This window comes from Lissotriton vulgaris, chromosome 3_1, assembly GCF_964263255.1.
Source record: "Lissotriton vulgaris chromosome 3_1, aLisVul1.2, whole genome shotgun sequence".
Taxonomy (NCBI): domain Eukaryota; kingdom Metazoa; phylum Chordata; class Amphibia; order Caudata; family Salamandridae; genus Lissotriton; species Lissotriton vulgaris.
Window position 1 is genome coordinate 163,358,694 of NC_141689.1, and position 17,650 is coordinate 163,376,343.

General features: G+C 44.9%; 1 protein-coding gene across 2 annotated transcripts in view; it reads right to left on the bottom strand.

Moving 5' to 3' along the window:
• Positions 1 to 17,650, bottom strand: part of PHF24 (PHD finger protein 24) — a 528,118-nt gene that overhangs the window by 34,347 nt on the left and 476,121 nt on the right. For both annotated transcript variants that reach the window (XM_086960262.1, XM_086960261.1), the window contains exon 6: positions 2,254 to 2,420. In XM_086960262.1, the coding sequence (XP_086816388.1) occupies positions 2,254 to 2,420 (167 nt within the window). The remainder of the gene's footprint in view (positions 1 to 2,253; positions 2,421 to 17,650) is intronic.

Here is a 17,650-nt window from a genome sequence, read left to right on the forward strand (position 1 = left end):
AATGCAGTCTCCTACGGTGATTACCTATCGATTGAAACTTAAGGATCCCCAGCAGAAGTCTAGCAGCTGCATTCTGGATCATCTGCAATCTATGAGTCTGCTTCACGGGCATTCCGAGATCGAGCCCATTGCAGTAGTCCAATTTGGCCACAACTACAGAGGTTATCACTGTTTTCCTGCTATCTATTGGGATTATAGGTAAGAATTTCTTGATTTTCTTGAGTAGAAAGAAACTAGCTGATGATACTGCCTTGACTTTTGCTTCAAAATTTAGTCTCTGGTCTATGAGTACTCCTAAATGTTTTGCTTTGGCGACCGGGGTGGGTGCTACTCCCAATTCATCAAACCACCAGATCTGTGACCAGTTAGGTGAAAAAATCCAAAATAGAATCACCTCTGTCTTTCCTGAATTCAGCTTGAGGCAGTGCGAACTCATCCATGCGTTGACTGCCAACGTACAGTCTCTAAATCTATTTACTGGTGAGATGGCGCCTCTGCAAATAGACAGGATAATTTGTGTGTCACCCCCGTAGGATGTTGGTGCCATCCCAGAAGATCCAATTAATACAACCAGTTCAGATTCATATACATTGAAGAGTGTAGGACTCAGAGAAGAGCACTGAGGTACCCCTCAAGGGAGAATGAAAGACGGGGAAACATAGTTACCCAATGCCACTGATTGTATCCTGTTGGATAAAAACAAAGAGATCAGAGCTACAGCGTTGTCCGCAACACCCAGCACATTTAGGCGAGTGAGTAGCAATTGATGGTCGACCGCGTCGAACGCCGCCGAAAGGTCGAGCAGGATAAGAGTCGCAGCGCCACCTGCATCCAGGACTGCTCTGATTACATCAAGGCTGTCTCTACGCTGTGCTCTGCCCTAAAGCTAAATTGGGATTCACCCAGAATATTATGATCCTGTAAATATTGTGTAATTTGTTTATTCATACCTTTCTCCACCAATTTGGCAGGAAGTGGAAGACGTGAAAGGGGTCTGTAATTATTAGTATCAGTTTTATCCAGATTTGATTTTTTGAAAAGAGTCGAAGCCCTCTTCCATATAGAGGGACAAACACACTGCTCAAACATAGAGTTAAAGATTGAGGTTAGACTTGGGGCGAGAATCTCAGGAGCTTGTTTAAAAATCATCATGGGGAGAGGATCATAGGGAGAGCCAGATTTAGCCTGACTGATGTAGGTGGTGACCACATCCACTGTTACAGCTCTAAATTCTTTAAAGGTTGGAGCATTAGAAAGTGGCGTGAATGCTAAGTCTCTAATCTCAGGCCTTGCCCCATTGTCAAAGGTGGTATACATTGTTCCACTTTGCTTTGAAAATGTCGTGCTAGTGAATTACAAAAGTCCTGAGAGTGACTATTCAGTTTTACTTGGTAAGGTAGATAGATTAGATACCACTCTGAACAGCTCTTTGTTAGAGTTTTCCGCCTCCTTGATTAGTTTAGAAAAATAAGACCGTTTAGACAGAATTGGATTTTTGTAATCAGTTAATACTGTCTTATACTTGGCGAGATCCTGATCAATATAATGTAGTTTCCAACATCTCTCTAGACATGTTTGTTGATTTTCCAAAACTTTAAAAATACATGTCTGTAGTTCTCTTTACCTGATTTTAATCATTTCGGTGTCTTTGTGCTCATTAAATATTTCAGGGTCAGTTTGGGATTTTTTTCCTCGTTTTTTTGATTTTAAAATTGTTGACTTGAACACGCATGTTTTTGGGGAATGGCCTGCTGGTCGTGCCACAGCTACCAGGAGCTGACTTGAGCAAAGCTCTCTTAGACCTATTTGGAGAACTAACCAGACCATGTTTAGTAAGTCAGTAAGAGTACTCCGCCCAAAACTAATAACCCACTTTCTGACAAACAGGTATTCCCAAATCACTAATTAGTTATACATAGAGTATTTAGATAATATCAACAAACAGTGCCACATAACTGAACCTAGATGTGCAGGAATAGTCAAATATCAAATAAACAGCATCCTATTAAAAACAAAAAAAGACAACAACTGCAAAAGCAACTGGTCAGTCAGAGGAAGCAATAATTCAAAAGCTATGAAGAGAGCACACAAACCACTCTTTAAAGTTACTTGTAAATGATATTTCCTTTCCATAAACTCACATGGGATAGATTCTGGGAGTTTTGTTTATATAGAGAGAGGCATCATTAAAGACAGTGGATAGGTTTCCACAGGTACATCAATAAAGAGACTCTTCAGAAAGGGATCAGGTACCTGACATTGCAGGATGGGGCCTCCTTGGGGTGCTTCCGGAACCACGCAGCCTGGGCTCTCCTGCACTCGCCACCGCTGATGAGTCCGTCGTTGTCCTGGTCGAGCAACGAGAAGGCAGTCCGTGCTTTTTCCCGCTCTTTGGCTGACAGCAATCTCAACAACGAATTCTGAGGGGAGGAAACAGCACAAAGGTGAGTGTTCTGCTCAAAACAGTCCTTTGTACAAGGCTGGGCTGCTTCTGAAAACTAGAGAAACACTGAGATTTCTTGTGTATTATCTGTACAGCTTAGTTCCAGTTACACACTGTACATACGTCTGGACATACCCATCCAATTTAGAGTGACACACTAAAGTACACAAAAAAGTGATGAATTGAATGTTGGAATTAATCTCAACCACTGGTACATACTCAGGGCCACAACCCAATCCATCGTTCTCCCCTCCCATCGACAGCATCCTCGATGACGATACAGGACCGCGCATCGCACCCATGCAGCTTTATCAGAACCACCGCTGCGTGATGCCTCTTTGGCGTAAGATCTCGCAACAGTCAGCGACCAGGATTTAAGGTACTTTATTTAGAGGGCCTAAATTGGTCTGTGTATCCAGCCCACGCTCCATCATGGTCAGCCTGAACCTCTCACTTTGAGCCGGTCCGGCGCGACCAGATAACCACAGTTGGTGCTTGGAGTTTTTAGCCAATGTTCTCGCTTAAATCTTAAAAACGGCATATCTCCATTTCTACCGATTGTATTTTTGTTATTTTGTTATCAAATAATTTTTAAATGTTACTGTATTTTTTGTGTGCTGGGTTACTATCTGAAGTGCTGCATGAATACTTTACACACTGCCTCTAAGTAAAGCCTGATTGCTTTTGTGCCAAGCTACCAGAGTTCAGCACAGGTTTTTTTCAGGTTTGCATGTGACTTCACTCTGACAAGAATAATGGTTGCTGCTTGAGTAGGGCTTCACCTCCCACATCCACTAACCCAATTTCCTACACATGAGTAGTTCCCTACCCTTTTACAGAAGATGTAATACTGCATAAATGTAGTGATTATGTAATTGGTGTTGTTTGGAATGTATTCACAGGTCATGCATAGAATGTATTGCTTGGCATAGAATGTATTGCTTTGATTGTGGGGAGCCTTCTGAAATCAGGGGTTCGATGGACTTGGTCAGTTGCTTGTCGGACTCCGGGCTGATGAGGCGCTCCCTCTGTGGTTGAAACCTTTGGAATAAACGTACTTGTTTTATCCACATTGAAATTCTTGGATTATTAAGACCAATTGGTCTTCTACGAAAATTGCCGGTAAATAACAGAGTGAAGCCAACATATAAGCCCCATAAGGGGGGAGTCAATTGGCATGTTATTTTGGTAAAGGGTGCAAAGTTACCTAAAATGGTAGCCTCAAAATGGGTGCTGATCCCCAAACTAGCTACCTCAAAACCTACTGCTGGCAAGACTAAAATAGCAGCCTCTTGATCAGGGTCTTACTCCTCAAGATACAGTTTCACCAAAGGCCTTTTATCCCTTGGGTTGGGTCATCTGCCGAAAAGTACGTGAGTCAAGGGAGGGAAGAGTTATTGTCAAAAGGAGACAGGACATGACAGGAGGTGTTTGTGTAGCAGCCACTTTTGCAGTATCATCAATCGATGAATAGTAGGGTTTCTCTAAGCGTGTCTGCTACCTTCTACATCTAGTGACGATTTGCTATTTCTATGTTAGCTGCATTCTGCAGCACACACAGGAGTAACAAATCCCCATAATGGATTGTTTATGTGCAGGAAGGGACACCTTCCTTTACATAAACAATCATTCCCTGCAACATAGGCACCCTTGCACTATGGTGCAAGGGAGCCTGCGTTGGTGCTAGGCAGCTAATTCTAGCACCAGTGCTAGAGAAAACATTGGGGTGCGCTGTATTGTTTGAAGTAGGGTGCGTCCCTGCATGTTGGAAATGTCGCAGCACAGCGCTGCCAGATTTTTAGCAGCTCTGCACTCTGGCATTTCATTGTAAATAAGCCCCTTTAAGAATACATAGCAAAGGGAACAAATCTATGTGTGGGAGCGAGATATAATACCTAAGATAGAAAGGCTGCAAATAGACTTAGCATACTCATTCCTGTTGCCCCCATCCCTATTGGGCAGAGCGGCAATGTTAAAAAATTATGACCCTTCCCTACTTTTATATCAACTTCAAATTTATTGATATGGAATCCTGAAAAAGCTCTGTTTATGCCTCTACTCACTGATTTGGAGGGGATTTGTGAAGAGGGCAGGATTGCTATGACCAAATGCTATAAATCCTCTAATGATGTAGAGATAGGAGCAGCAGTTATTATGTCATATTACTATGATTCCAGAATGATAATCATTAATGGCTTAGTGACACACAAGCAGATACCACACATGCAACTTGAAGGTGGTGATTCCATACAGATAATTTTGAAGTGGAGAGGCTCTACGATTTGTTCCAGGCATAACCTTAAGTGTCACCCAACAGTTCTGGCGGTGGAGTAGGGCACGGGGAATAAACCCTTTCATCCCCTTCCTGTGCCCCTGATCAGCTTTGGCTCCCCTCACCTCCTGGCCCAACGGCCAAGCTGTCATAACTCTCACTAGATCTTCCCTTCGCTGTTCCCCTATCACTGTTGGCGTCTCGAAAATTCGGGTTGCGACGGCCTTCGTCTCAACAGCCATCGAGGCTTCTCCAATCAGCCTATTCCCTCATATACACCAGTCTTCTCATCCTCAGTAGTCACCAGCGAGTTTCCCACGTTCCCAGGTGGCTTTGCTCATTCTCACTTTTTTTGTTGTTGAGCAAAACGTACTCCAGACCTAACAAGAGAAGTTTGTGCAGGATCCACCTTGATAGCCCCCAGACCACACCCTCCAGGCATATACGTCTTAACTATCCCCACTTCGAGAATGTTAATCCCCCATCATACTACCTGCAAGTAAAATGCCTCCTTGAGATCACCTGCACACTATACATAATCACCTTTCGAACATTGTTTCAGCCTTACTGAGCTCAAGCATCAGAAACACTCAACTTCCCCTTCCTTGAAGACTCAGCTCATTGAGATATTGCTATATTTATGTTTGTTTGTATAACACAGAATGACGGCAATGGCTTTCAAATCCTTGGCTTAGAGTTTAACCATGATACCGGGTGGTAGAAGCCTCCCTAAAGTCATTACTACCCAATCACCAAATATAAAACATGGTAGAGGAAGGAATACTGCGAGTGAGATGGTGGTATCCACACCTCTGCCAACACCAGTAGCCAGTCATATCCCACCATGTAAAAGGTTGAGCACTTACGGATCATTTCAAGTCACAAGTCCACCAAGATCCAGCAGGACAGGGATTGCCTTTAGAATCGGGTCCCGGTCTTGGAATTAAAGGGCGCACTCCCATCGACCCAACACCACTCTCTGACGAGGCACATCAGGTGACCGAACACAGGGTTATCACAGCCGTTACAAAGGCTAGACAAGATGGAGCGCTAGGTCCTAACGGCCTCCCACAAAACTTGTTTAAATCGGACATAACTTTTTGGTCTGGATTGTTAACTAATCTTTTTAATTATGCATTGAGAACCGCAACAATCCCAGACTCGTGGCGGGGTGCAATTATTCATCCGATTTATAAGTCAGGCTCGCGAGCTGTCCCTAACAACTATAGACTTATAGCCCTGTTGGACATTGAGGCGAAACATTACGCAGGGCCTGGAGGACCTGAGGCAATGGGCAAATGATCACAATAGGGTGCCAATGAACCAAACCGGGTTCACTGCCAACTCGGGGACCATGACCAACCTATTAGTGGTGTCATCCATTGTCGACAAAGCCCTTTTAACATCTAGGTTTGCGTTTTGCTGCTTTGTCGCCTTTAAAGCCGCTTTTGACAGGGTCCCCAGGGAGGCCCTATGGGAAAAGCTGAGGAAGTGGGGAATCCCTGACAAATTACTGAATGCAATTATCCAACTGCACTCACGCACTTGGGTTCGAGTGAAGTTGGGGTCCGGCACGCATCTCTCACGAAAAATCTTCACAACGAGAGGGGTCAAGCAGGGATGCGTGCTGCCCCCCTCCTATTCAACCTGTTCATTGCTGATTTGTCTAGTACCCTGGACGGCATAAATAGCCACTCACCAAAAGTAGGAAGTACGGCCTTTAGCAATCTTTTATACGCCGATGATCTGGCTTTGTTTAGCCTCACCAGCGTGGGGTTGCAAAGACTGCTTGACACACTGCTGCAATACACGATCAAGAACCAATGAGAAGTCAATCTGAAGAAGACTCAGGTTGTCCCATTCGGGAAGAAGCGATACACCGGTGGCGGATGGTCCTTTAATAGAACAGCCTCGCCATTGGCCAGTCGTACAAATACCTGGGGATCCACCTGGACTCCAGTGGCAACCTTATAAAGCAGCGCAAAGAGATTGCGGTTACAGCAACGACGCTTGCGGTGTCATTGACTAAGCTTTCAAGAAACCTTTCAGGTCCCACGCTGTCTCTTCTTTTGGGAGTCTTGAAAGCGAAAATTCGCCCCACTCTGTCGTATGGCATAAAGATCTTTAAGGGAAAACTGAACAGTGCTCTAAATCAGCACACTATTAAAATTTATAAAAAGGTTCTCCACTTGCCATACTCCGCATCCCCTTCACAGATCGATTAGAGATGGGGTTATTGAATTATGACGTTTCCTGTATTGGGGTATTTCTTAACCTCTGCCACAAACTACGACAATCCAACCCAGGCACACTAGAGTCCCTAGTTTGGCAAGAAATAACTGAGAAAGGGAGGAACATTTGGTCGACTTTTTAAGGACTATACCCAACAAATTTCAGCAGATGGCCTCTGGGCCCTCAATCCTAGTCAGTCTGCATTTAAGCTTGCTATCAAAAAATGTGTAAGATCGCTATCACTCATTACTGACAAAGCACTGTTTTCAAAACAAAGCCATGCGTGGGCAGTTATCAATTCCTACAATCGGCTAACCCCTGCCACTTACTTTTCCAGTCCATATTCACTGTACTTAAAACGCAGTTTCATCACTATTAGAATGGGCAACTGGCGATTCTTGCAAAATTTACCCCCCTGGCGTCGCATGGAGGAGGACACAACTTGCAGAGGGTGTGGCGAAGTAGCAGAAACGCTACTGCATGTGGTCTGCATCTGTCCTGCCTTCGACCTCCAACGCAGGCTTAGGCTGAGGGGGGAATGCAATCGGCTGGGTGTTCGGACCTGTAGGCAAGCCATTATTGCAGCACTGAGCCCAGATAACACAGACTTAAACATAAGACTGATAAATCCGATCCAGCGTGCTTATCATAATTTTAAACAAAAACAGCCTGTCACTGCTTTATCCCTACCTGTTTTAAATTAATCGATGTATTTTAAATAACCCCAAAGTACTGGGCAAACAATGCTAACAATGGTTTAAATAGTAGTTCACGTGAATGGGGTTGTTTTATGTATGGACTCGCAGCTCAGGGGAGCAGTTTTAACAATTGATTGCTTGTACCATTTTATTGTTATGAATAATGTGAAGCTGAAATTCTCTTTTAAAGATATTTGTTTTATATCTAAATAAAGATTTTTTATTTATTTATTTATTTATTTATTTATTTATTTTGTCACGTGATTTGCACATGGCCTGCTGTAGAGGATGGGTGTTGACAGGGTGGTGGTTAGCATCAACATGTCCAAGCTGATGGTACTTTATAGTCTCCCTAATCACAACTCAGGAAATACTAAGGCATGGGCGGTTTTTCATGCAATGCAAGTCATGATAGGCCCACACCAATTCACCCCAACTATCATGATAATTCATAAGATTACCTTTCCTGAGGTGAGCAAGTACCTCCTCAACAAGTGGTATTCACCTGTTACAACGCATTTTTTACTCCGCACTACCACTACAACGCGGGCATTACAACGCATACCGTTACAACGCATTGCGCTGGGGGGCGCTCTAGGATAAGAGGTAAGTTTAATTTACTATCCAACACCTTCCCTAGGGTCCACGGGGACTGGAGTTAGAATAGTAAATTATACTTACCACTATCCAGCACCCCAAAGCGCTATGCGTTGTAGCGGTATGCGTTGTAAATACCGCGTTGTAATGGTACGCGGAGTAAAAGTATGCGTTGTAACGACATACATCCCAACAAGTACCCCCTCAAAGAAAAGTAGAATCCTGAGAATTTACTTGTTGATACCACATGGGTCTTGTATTACACACAGAAGTGTAGTGGGGTGTGTTATTGAGTAAAGAAGTTAATGGTGATAATGGGTGGTGTGGAGTGGATGGGTGTGGTGAAAAGTTGTGTTTTAAGTAGAGAATGGTGTAGAGGTGTGAAGTATGGAGTAGTGAAGCACGGTGTGATTAGATGTGGTGCGATTGAGTGTGTGATGGGGCTCAGTGTGGTGGGCTCTACCATGAAAGGCTTATAAAATTGATTTGATTCATTTGACAGCTTCAGGCAGGGAGAAACTGATGCAATCTGAAGCCATAGTCTTTACTGTAACAATAGGATCCAGTTGTATGATATGATTCCCAGTCCCAAATGGTCAACTGTGGCAGTACCATTGTTAATGTATACGCATGCCAGGCGTAGTAGTACTTGTCTGATGACCTGCCTCTCAAACTAACCGATTTCCTTGGATACCACAGTTACTCCCACCAATTACCAAAGAAAACCTCCACTTCCCAGAACCCATTTGTCCTTCCTTCCCTGCTTTAGAGAACTCTAGTAACAATGGAAAATTAGTCTTAGTCTTGTGGCTTTCTTTTCACAGGGATGTTTTACCTTGATTTGTAGGAGCAAGTTCATATTCCCTTCCTTGCAGAATCATGTGTGTGGCCTGACCTAGCAACTGGGGAGGTTGGTGCTACAATGAGGTGTGAGTAGCAGCCGCAGGAATGGGAACAGCTTTTTTTCTAAAAACTGCTGATAACTTACAAGCATGTAATAATAAAAATGTGAAACATGGATGAAGTGACTGCTGCCTTGCTGGATTGCTGCCCTACTGTCCTCCTGCCTGAACCAGAGGGATTTGGGCCAGCCTTTGAACTCAGGACTTCCAGAGTGACTTCAAGGGCTAGTCTGCAGGACTCCTGTTCAGACCCGCAAAGACATAACAGGCTCACAACTACCGAGCAAGCACCCAGATCCAGCCAGCCCTTAACCTCCAAGTGGTGCCCCTCTGGACTTGGATCCTTGGTGTGGGCTCAGAGAGGCTGAATTGAAGTTAGTTTCTGAGCTCTTTGCAAATGCGTACAAGCCCATTAGTGCCAAACCCTTGTCACTTGCACAGCCTGCCAATGTGAAGTTTCATCAGCCCCACGCTTCGTGCCACGGATCTGACTATTCACTACGACAACAGGATCTTTGTGCTACTGCGACGCCATCCGTAATGACAGGCCTGCACTTTGCTCTACATCAAAGACCATCCATGGTCCGTCCTCGGAGCACCATCCACAGCTCTCTACTTTGGACTGAGTAGGTAAGATTTTAGCAGTTCTAATATGGTTGTTGTGTCTGTCTGCGCACCCTTGCAGTTGTTCTGAACTTGTGACTTTCTCATGGCCTCATATGCCCAGATTGCTGCGAGTGGTACATTGGGCTTTTTGGTGCTCTTTTCATCTAAATCTTTAAAATGCATACCTTCCGTTCTACTGATTGGATTTTTGTTGCTTGGGTCTGAAATCCTTTATTACATTTTAATCTATTTTTCAAAATAGGTGTGGGATTTTTCTTGTGTTGTGTTTTCACTTTATTACTGTTTGAAGTGCTGCTTAAATACTTTACACATTGCCCCTAAGTTAAGCCTGTCTGCTCTGTGCCAAGATACCAGAGGGTTGAGCTCAGGTTAATTTGGGTTTTTTCTCACCCTGACAAGGATTGTGATTGCTGCTTGAGTAGGGGTTCACTCCCTCAGCCAGTAACCCAATTTCTCACATACATCCATTCAGCTGGGAGGTCATTCCACTCTTTAAACTCATCCCTCTTGAAGTTATTCCATCTGACTTGCCTCCTTGAGACAAACTTTGTAAAACACAGAAAAGGACAGTCTGTTGAGCTTATGAACTTGGATGATAGTTGGCTACCTACATGTTCCTGCAGACTATGGGCCTGATTAGGTCTTGGCGAACGAGTTACTCCGTCACAACGGTGCCGGATATCCTGTCCGCTGAAATATGAATCCCATAGGATATAATGGGATTTATATTTCGCCCGATGGGATATCTAACGGCATTGGGACGGAGATACCCGTCCGCCAAGATGGAAATCAGGCCCTATGTCTTCTTCCACCCCAGCTGTGTCCCCAACCCTGATAAGTGTGCGGTATTTTGAAGCACTTGCAAGGGAGCTTGTGCATTATGCGCAGACATCAAAGACAATAAAATAAAGTAGTTTGCAAAATGGTTTTCATTTCCCCCCACCCTCTGAGCCAAAGAAGAGAGAACAGCCAAGGACATATTGATGACTTCAGACGACTAAGCTCCCAGAGCCTGGTCTGCTGCCAGCAGAATGTCACCCTTCGTGCACTCACTTGACTGACAGCAAGGAGAGACACAGGCATTTACCTCTGATCACAGCACAAGGCAGCGAGTTTTACCTCGCTTACAAATCCCTCTGAAGCCTGATATCTGAGGATAAAAGAATTAGTGTGAAGCGAGCCCCGGTGAAGAGCTGCAGCTTCTCCTAAGCTCCTTCTGCAGGCTTCAAGAAAGGCAAACCCAGCATCCAGAAAGGTGAAGAAGCAGCCATTATAATTACAGGAAGGATACTTAGCTTTCCTCACCTGCAGATGCTAAATTACTGGGTACCACTGGAGACGATTATGATGATGTGCAAAGTACTGGCAGATTAAGCACCCCACAGTGATGATCAGTATTTTTTTTCTTTCAATGGCTGGGAGCGTACCATGTAATATATGCTTCAAGGTGTAATTGCACAGTTAGGTGCCCTCTGAACCACCGTATTCCTTGAGTATGCAGGACAAGTGGCAGAGGTGGGCAGGTGTGTGATGCATCAGCCGTACATGCCTGGACTACTGCATGACTGCCCCAGCAAGTGCAGAAACCACATGAGAACTTGAGTACAGACGCCCATTTGTTCTGCACATACCTTAAGCACTTATTGTGGGAGAGGTCACAAGTGCGAGATAAGGAACGCCTTAATTGTATACAAGGGTTGTGGAAGTGTGGGGGCAGGGGGTCGGTGCTTCTTCTAACTGTCCAGGTAATTATCTCGCAAGCCTAAGTTAGTTAAGGAAATGTTTATGAGACTTGTTTTACACACATTGATCATGGAAGCTCCATTTTTTAATGATTTTTCGAAATGCCATTAAAGCGCATCTCATGTCTGTTGTCTAGAGTAGAGGCCCAGAAAAAGAAGATAATTCCCTTGCTCACAATAATAACTCATGCATTCAATGTTTACCTAGTACAATAATTTCAAAATACAATCAACCAGTATAGAATACTGTAAAACAGAAAATCATTTCTAAAAAGACGTTTATCTTTATTGATCATCCTTAAATGAGTACAAACATTTTTTTCCTTTAAAAACAACATATATTTAGTCAATGTGTGCTGAGCACATTAAAAAACTTATCGCAAAAATATACATTAAAACATTCCTATCTTGTGAATCAACATGTGCATATTTAATATACAATAATTATGACCTGCATAATCGGGACAAATGTAAATGTAAATGTAAATGCAAATGTATGAAGCTTATATAGCGCATGACTTACCCTGGGGCATCTCCGCGCTTGCTTAGGGAACCCGTCCTAGTATTCCCCTGTGAGATAACCCCGGCAGGGTATCCACAAGGTGAAAGCCAGGCATCCCACCGCGAGGGGCCGATGTGGAGATTAAGCAAGCTATTGCCCAGAGTCGCAGAGTGTGAACCCGTGAGTCGAGAAGGCACCGGAGCGAGAATTAACGAGTCCGTGGAATTATTGAGCCCAAGACCCGCCGAGGCGGGGAATTGAACCCTGGTCCAGGGCCGAACTCAAGCTCCAGGTCTGCCGCCTCTAACCCTTGAGCCACACTTCTTCAAAAGACCTATAAAATTTATCTAATTATGTTGTACATCGATTAAGAAAGCCCAAAGGCCAATACTCTTGGTTTGTATTTGCACCCTTCTTAACCCCTTGGGCGCGGCCGCGATTCTGCGCCTGTGCGGCAGAAACGCGAGTGGGCGGGTTTATGACGGCCCCCGGCTGTCATCAGCACACGCCCACTGTAGTGCATGACGGTTGGGGGCCGTCATCTGCATCGAAGGGGTTAAAGCTGTCTGTTTCGTTTATACTCTCCTGTGGCGTCAACGCGTTTCGTTGGACTATCTTAACTCAAAACCACCTTTTTCAAGACAAATAACTTTTAAGCTGTCCCGATACACTCTTATAGTTTTTTCTCTCTCCTGCCGTAGGAAGCTGTGTCGCTCCACTACCGGATAGCCTGTTTGGGAAGCCACTGCCACCTCGGCAGTTAGTATAGGTTATTTATTGCATTGAAATCCCTTGCTGATGTTTTTTGTGGGGGAGCTCTCTTTTTGTTTATTAACTCTTAGGTAAACTGTTACGGTAATCCCCTTCTACATAGATATAGTTGAAACGGTATAATTGCTGTATCAACGCTAATCCGTTAAATATTTTCCGTTTCTCTGGATGAGCTTCAGTGCAATGTCGTAGATATCTTGTTGCCTGCAGGGGCGGCCTTAGGCATGTGCAAGCTGTGCACCTGCACAGGGCCACCAAACCCCAGGGGCCACCACGCCAATATATATTCTTAATATAATAACCCTCTGAGGATGGATACATATTTGCGTGGTGGCCCCTGGCAGGGATTTGGCAGCCACCGGCTCTGTTCCACTTCCAAATACCCTGACCCCCCGCCCTCTCTCTCCACTGGCCTCTGCGCTCTGCCCCGCGCGGACCCCCTCTTCCGGAGCCCCCTACCTACTCTCCCTGCCCAGGGCCGCCATGAGCCTAGAGCCGCCCCTGTTGCCTGTTTCTTTTGCGGCCGTATTCTTTATTAAAACTACGCTGTATGTTCCGGACTCCCAAGTTAGGTTATCTTGCTCTCAGTTGGAGCGATGGTGCGCCGAAACGCCAACTCTCGAGTACCTGCCTCTTTCCTCGATGTGAGAGTAGAAGCTTAAACAATATGTTCCATTGTCCATACCTCTGCTGCGCCCTGTGATTTTTAACCACTCCCTCTGGCTCAATATAGAGTGTAAATGCAGGCAAAATGCTGGCTCGGCTCGGACCCTTCCATTCAGTGACTGCACAGTGTAAGAAGGAGGGTAGGATAAGCTGTGAGGGTGAAGGAGGGAGCAAGACGGAGTCAATGCAGAACTCTGTGCCCAGTCGAATAGAAGTGGTTGGCATCTAAACACAGAGATAGAGTAGAGAGGGGAAGAAAGACACAGGGCCAGATTCACAGAACTAACTTAAGACAAAATCCTAAACTTACTACCATTTTGGTATTCACAGAAGTCCCTTACTCATTTTGGTATTCACAGAAGGCACTTACTCATTTTGGTATTCACAGAAGGCACTTACTCATTTCGGAATTCACAGAAGTTAGGAGCCTAACTTTAGGACTCGTAAATGCCTTCTGTTTATACGGAAAGTCTTAAAGTTAGGATTCTCCTCAGTTTGGGAGTCCTAAATTGAGAAAAATCATAACTTTAAGACTTTCGGTATTCACAGAAGGCATTTAGGAGTCCTAAAGTTAGGAGTCCTAACTTCTGTGAATTCCGAAATGAGTAAGTGCCTTCTGTGAATTCCAAAATGGTAGTAAGTTTAGGATTTTGTCATAAGGTGGTTCTGTGAATCGGGCCCAGTGGGTAGAAAGCTGTGAACCAACCCCGTTGTTTGCTTTCCTGTCATTCTACTCTGGCCACCCAACTCTTCTCTCTTGCGCTCTCTCTCTCTCTCTTTTTCTCTCTCACCCTCTTTCTTTCTCTCCCTCTTTCTTTATCTCTCTCTTCCTCTCTCTCTCTCTCTCATTTTCTCTCTCCCTCTTTCTTTATCTCTCTTTCTCTCTCTCTCTCTCTCTATCTCTCTCTCGCCCTCTTTCTTTATCTCCCTCTTTCTTTCTCTCTCTTTCTCTCTCATTCTCTCTCTCTCCCTCTCTCTCTTTCCTACTCTCTCTCTCTATTTTTTTCTCATCCTCTTTCTTTATCGCCCTCTTTCTTTCTCTCTCTCTTTTTCTGTCTCTCTTTCTCTCTCTCTCTCTCTCTTCCTCTCTCTCTCGTATTCTCTCGCCCTCTTACTTTCTTTCTCTCCCTCTTTCTTTCTCTCTCTCGCTTCTCCTCTCTCTCGTTTTCTCTTGCCCTCTTTCTTTCTCCCCCTCTTTTTTATCTCTCTCTTTCTCTCTCTCCCTCTCTCTCTTCCTCACTCTCTCTCGTTATCTCTCACCCTCTTTCTTTATCTCCCTCTTTCTTTCTCTCCCTTTCTCTTTTTCTCTCTCTCCCTCTTTCTTTCTTTCTCTCCCTCTTTCTTTATCTCTCTCTTTCTCTCTATCTTCCTCTCTCTCTCGTTTTCTCTCACCCTCTTTCTTTCTCTCCCTCTTTCTTTCTCTTTCTCTCTCTCTTCCTCTCTCGTTCTTTCTCTCTCTCCCTCTTTCTTTCTCTCCCTCTTTCTTTCTCTCTCTCTCCCTTTTTCTTTCTCTCTCTCCCTCCCCTGTGCTTCTGTTGGGTGTGACTCCACCTCTCCAGCTCCACGGGAGCAGTTCATGTTTCTTCAATATCCTGCTGGGCATCCATCGCTTGATCCTGCACCCTCAGCATCAGATTTCTACCATCTGTCTGCGCGCCCTGTCACCCCGTTTTTGCCCCTCTGGCCATAAGAAACCTCTCTTACTTTCCAGCCCTTAGCCCCAGGTCTGTCTTTCAAGTTACTCATCCAGGAATTGGTAAGTCTAGGTCCAAACCTCGTCCCAATACAGGGGTTCACTCCAATCCTGCCTGCCATAACTCCTTGTACCACTCTGCTGACCACCAGGTGTACAGTACCTCCCAGCCAGCAGTACTGGAGAGACACCGCGCCCCCTTGTTGTCCACTCATCCCTCAGTCCCTTCCTGCTGGCCTCCATCAGTGGCCCCACAAGGACTGCAGCACTGAGCCTGCTTCCCCATCAAAGCTGTTTGTTTTCAGGGAAACACATGTTTACCTCCACAGGAGAACAAATAGCAGTTCAGTTCCATTATAACTTGACTACAACTAAAGACATACTGATATCAGTAAAGTTACTGAAACCACAACCCAGAACCTTGCTGGAAACAAATGGTTTACACCAGACATGACTGAAAGTCATTCAGTCCAATTGGAAGATTTGCAGGGGCCTTCGACAGTCCGTCAAAACTATATTAAAATTACAATTTTTTGTATTTTTATAACCAGGATATGGAAGTAGAACCAAACGGGTGAACCTTTCAGACATGATGACGCCACATTCTAACCAAAATGCATCATTGGAGCTCTGGTAAAAAGTACAATCTCTCTTTAGAAACGTAAGAGATTAGTTTGAGGTACTCTTGTTTAACCCCAAAACGAAAACAAGTCCCTAGTAACTCACCTACAAACTTTACAAAGGCGTTTTCTACCTCTTTAGTCTGTCTCTTTAAAGTGTTAACCCTGTGAGATCTCTTGACCTTCCCCGTGCACAACAGTACTCTATAAAAAAACTATAATACTACTGCACCTGCAATCAAAGACGCAATAAACGGCTGCACAGGTTACCTCCTCAGAACATCTCAACCCATGCCTCAGTCATGTCCCCACTTGGATGCATTCAAACTCCCTAAAGTTGAATGGTGACAAGACGGAGCTAATGGTGCTGGGCAGAAACCCCCAACTCTGGGGGGCCCCAACATTGGCCCTCCTCATTTGGAACTCCTCGTGTACCCACTCACAAGGTGAAGAACCGGGGTTTCTGTTGAGGCTCTAATCTCTTCATGAAGCACCAAGTAACCAAGGACCTCCTCATGCTTTGCCACCATGAGGTGGCTTAAAGAGATCCTGTGGGTACTTCCCTTCTCAGCCCAGAGAACTGTCATACAGGTCATGGTTGCGTCCAGGCTGTACTAAGGAAATATCCTATAGCTGGGTGCAGATACGACAGTGATCAGACGCTTTCAGGTGGTTCAGAATTCTACCCCCAGACTGTTGGTCTGTGTCCCGCCTTCATCATGATCTCCACTGGCTTACAGTGGACAAGCGCTTTGAGTTTAAGGCACTGTGCTGTATGGACGACCACTCATGCTCAGGGCCTCATTATCTGCAAAACCTTGTCACCCTCTATCATCCTTCCCACACTCTGTGCTCAAGCAATTACTCTCTTTTTAAAGTTCCAAAAGCCAACCGAGGACGGATGGGCGTCCGCTCCTTCTCACCACAAAGTCCCAGATTGTGGAACACTCTGTCGGAATCCATTCAATGATGTTCCTTCCTACATGCCTTCCGCAGGAGGCTAAAAACATGGCTATTGCAATCCTCCACTTCATGCTGAAGTGCCTAAAACCTGGATAACTCCAGTACCACGCATGAATATGTTTAGTCTTCCACCTAAGCACTGGGAAACCCTATGGGCAGCTAAGCGCTATATACGACTACAATAATAATAATACTAAACGTCTGGAAGAAGGATAACACCTACAGCATTACATTTTAGTCCATTTATTAGGAATCAGAAATTCTCCTTGTTACACCCAAGTACATATTACCTAAATTAACCTATTAAATCTTGAGCTTCTCTTCTTACCTGTAATTCTTAAACAGTAGGAACACACTGCAACATCTCACTTGATTGCGTCTTCATGGAATAAGTGAGCATCTTTGTGACCCTTCAGGATCCAGGCATCATCGACATTCAGCAATACTAGTTAAAGGCATTAAATGATGAACACCTGTTTTACATTGGTGACCTTAGACAACAAAGGTACTGGTATCTTAATGAAGAGTTATTAACTGCTTGGAGCTTGAAGGTACATCATTGGCTTGGTCTGGGCCCTTGCTGATGTGAAGATCGCTGCAAGTCGGACTACACCTCAACTAGCATGTTGGGTGCCATCTTGACATTCCTTTTTCATGTGCAGATGGAACCGCTGATCAGGGGCCACTCCTCTGTTAGGGGGAGGAGCGTCGCCCCACTGCTTTCTCTGCGCTGCGAGAAAGCAGAAGGCCGGGTATGCCTGGTTGGGGTTGGGCGGGTGGACAGGTTGGGGAGGGTTGGCTTGCCCACTGTTGTGGGCCCTGACTGTTTGGTCGGCCCTCTGGAACCAACCAAACCAGTCATGCGCACTCTACATTTTCTGTATGTACGCTGTATGCAGCCTACATAGAGAAAAGGGCCTCC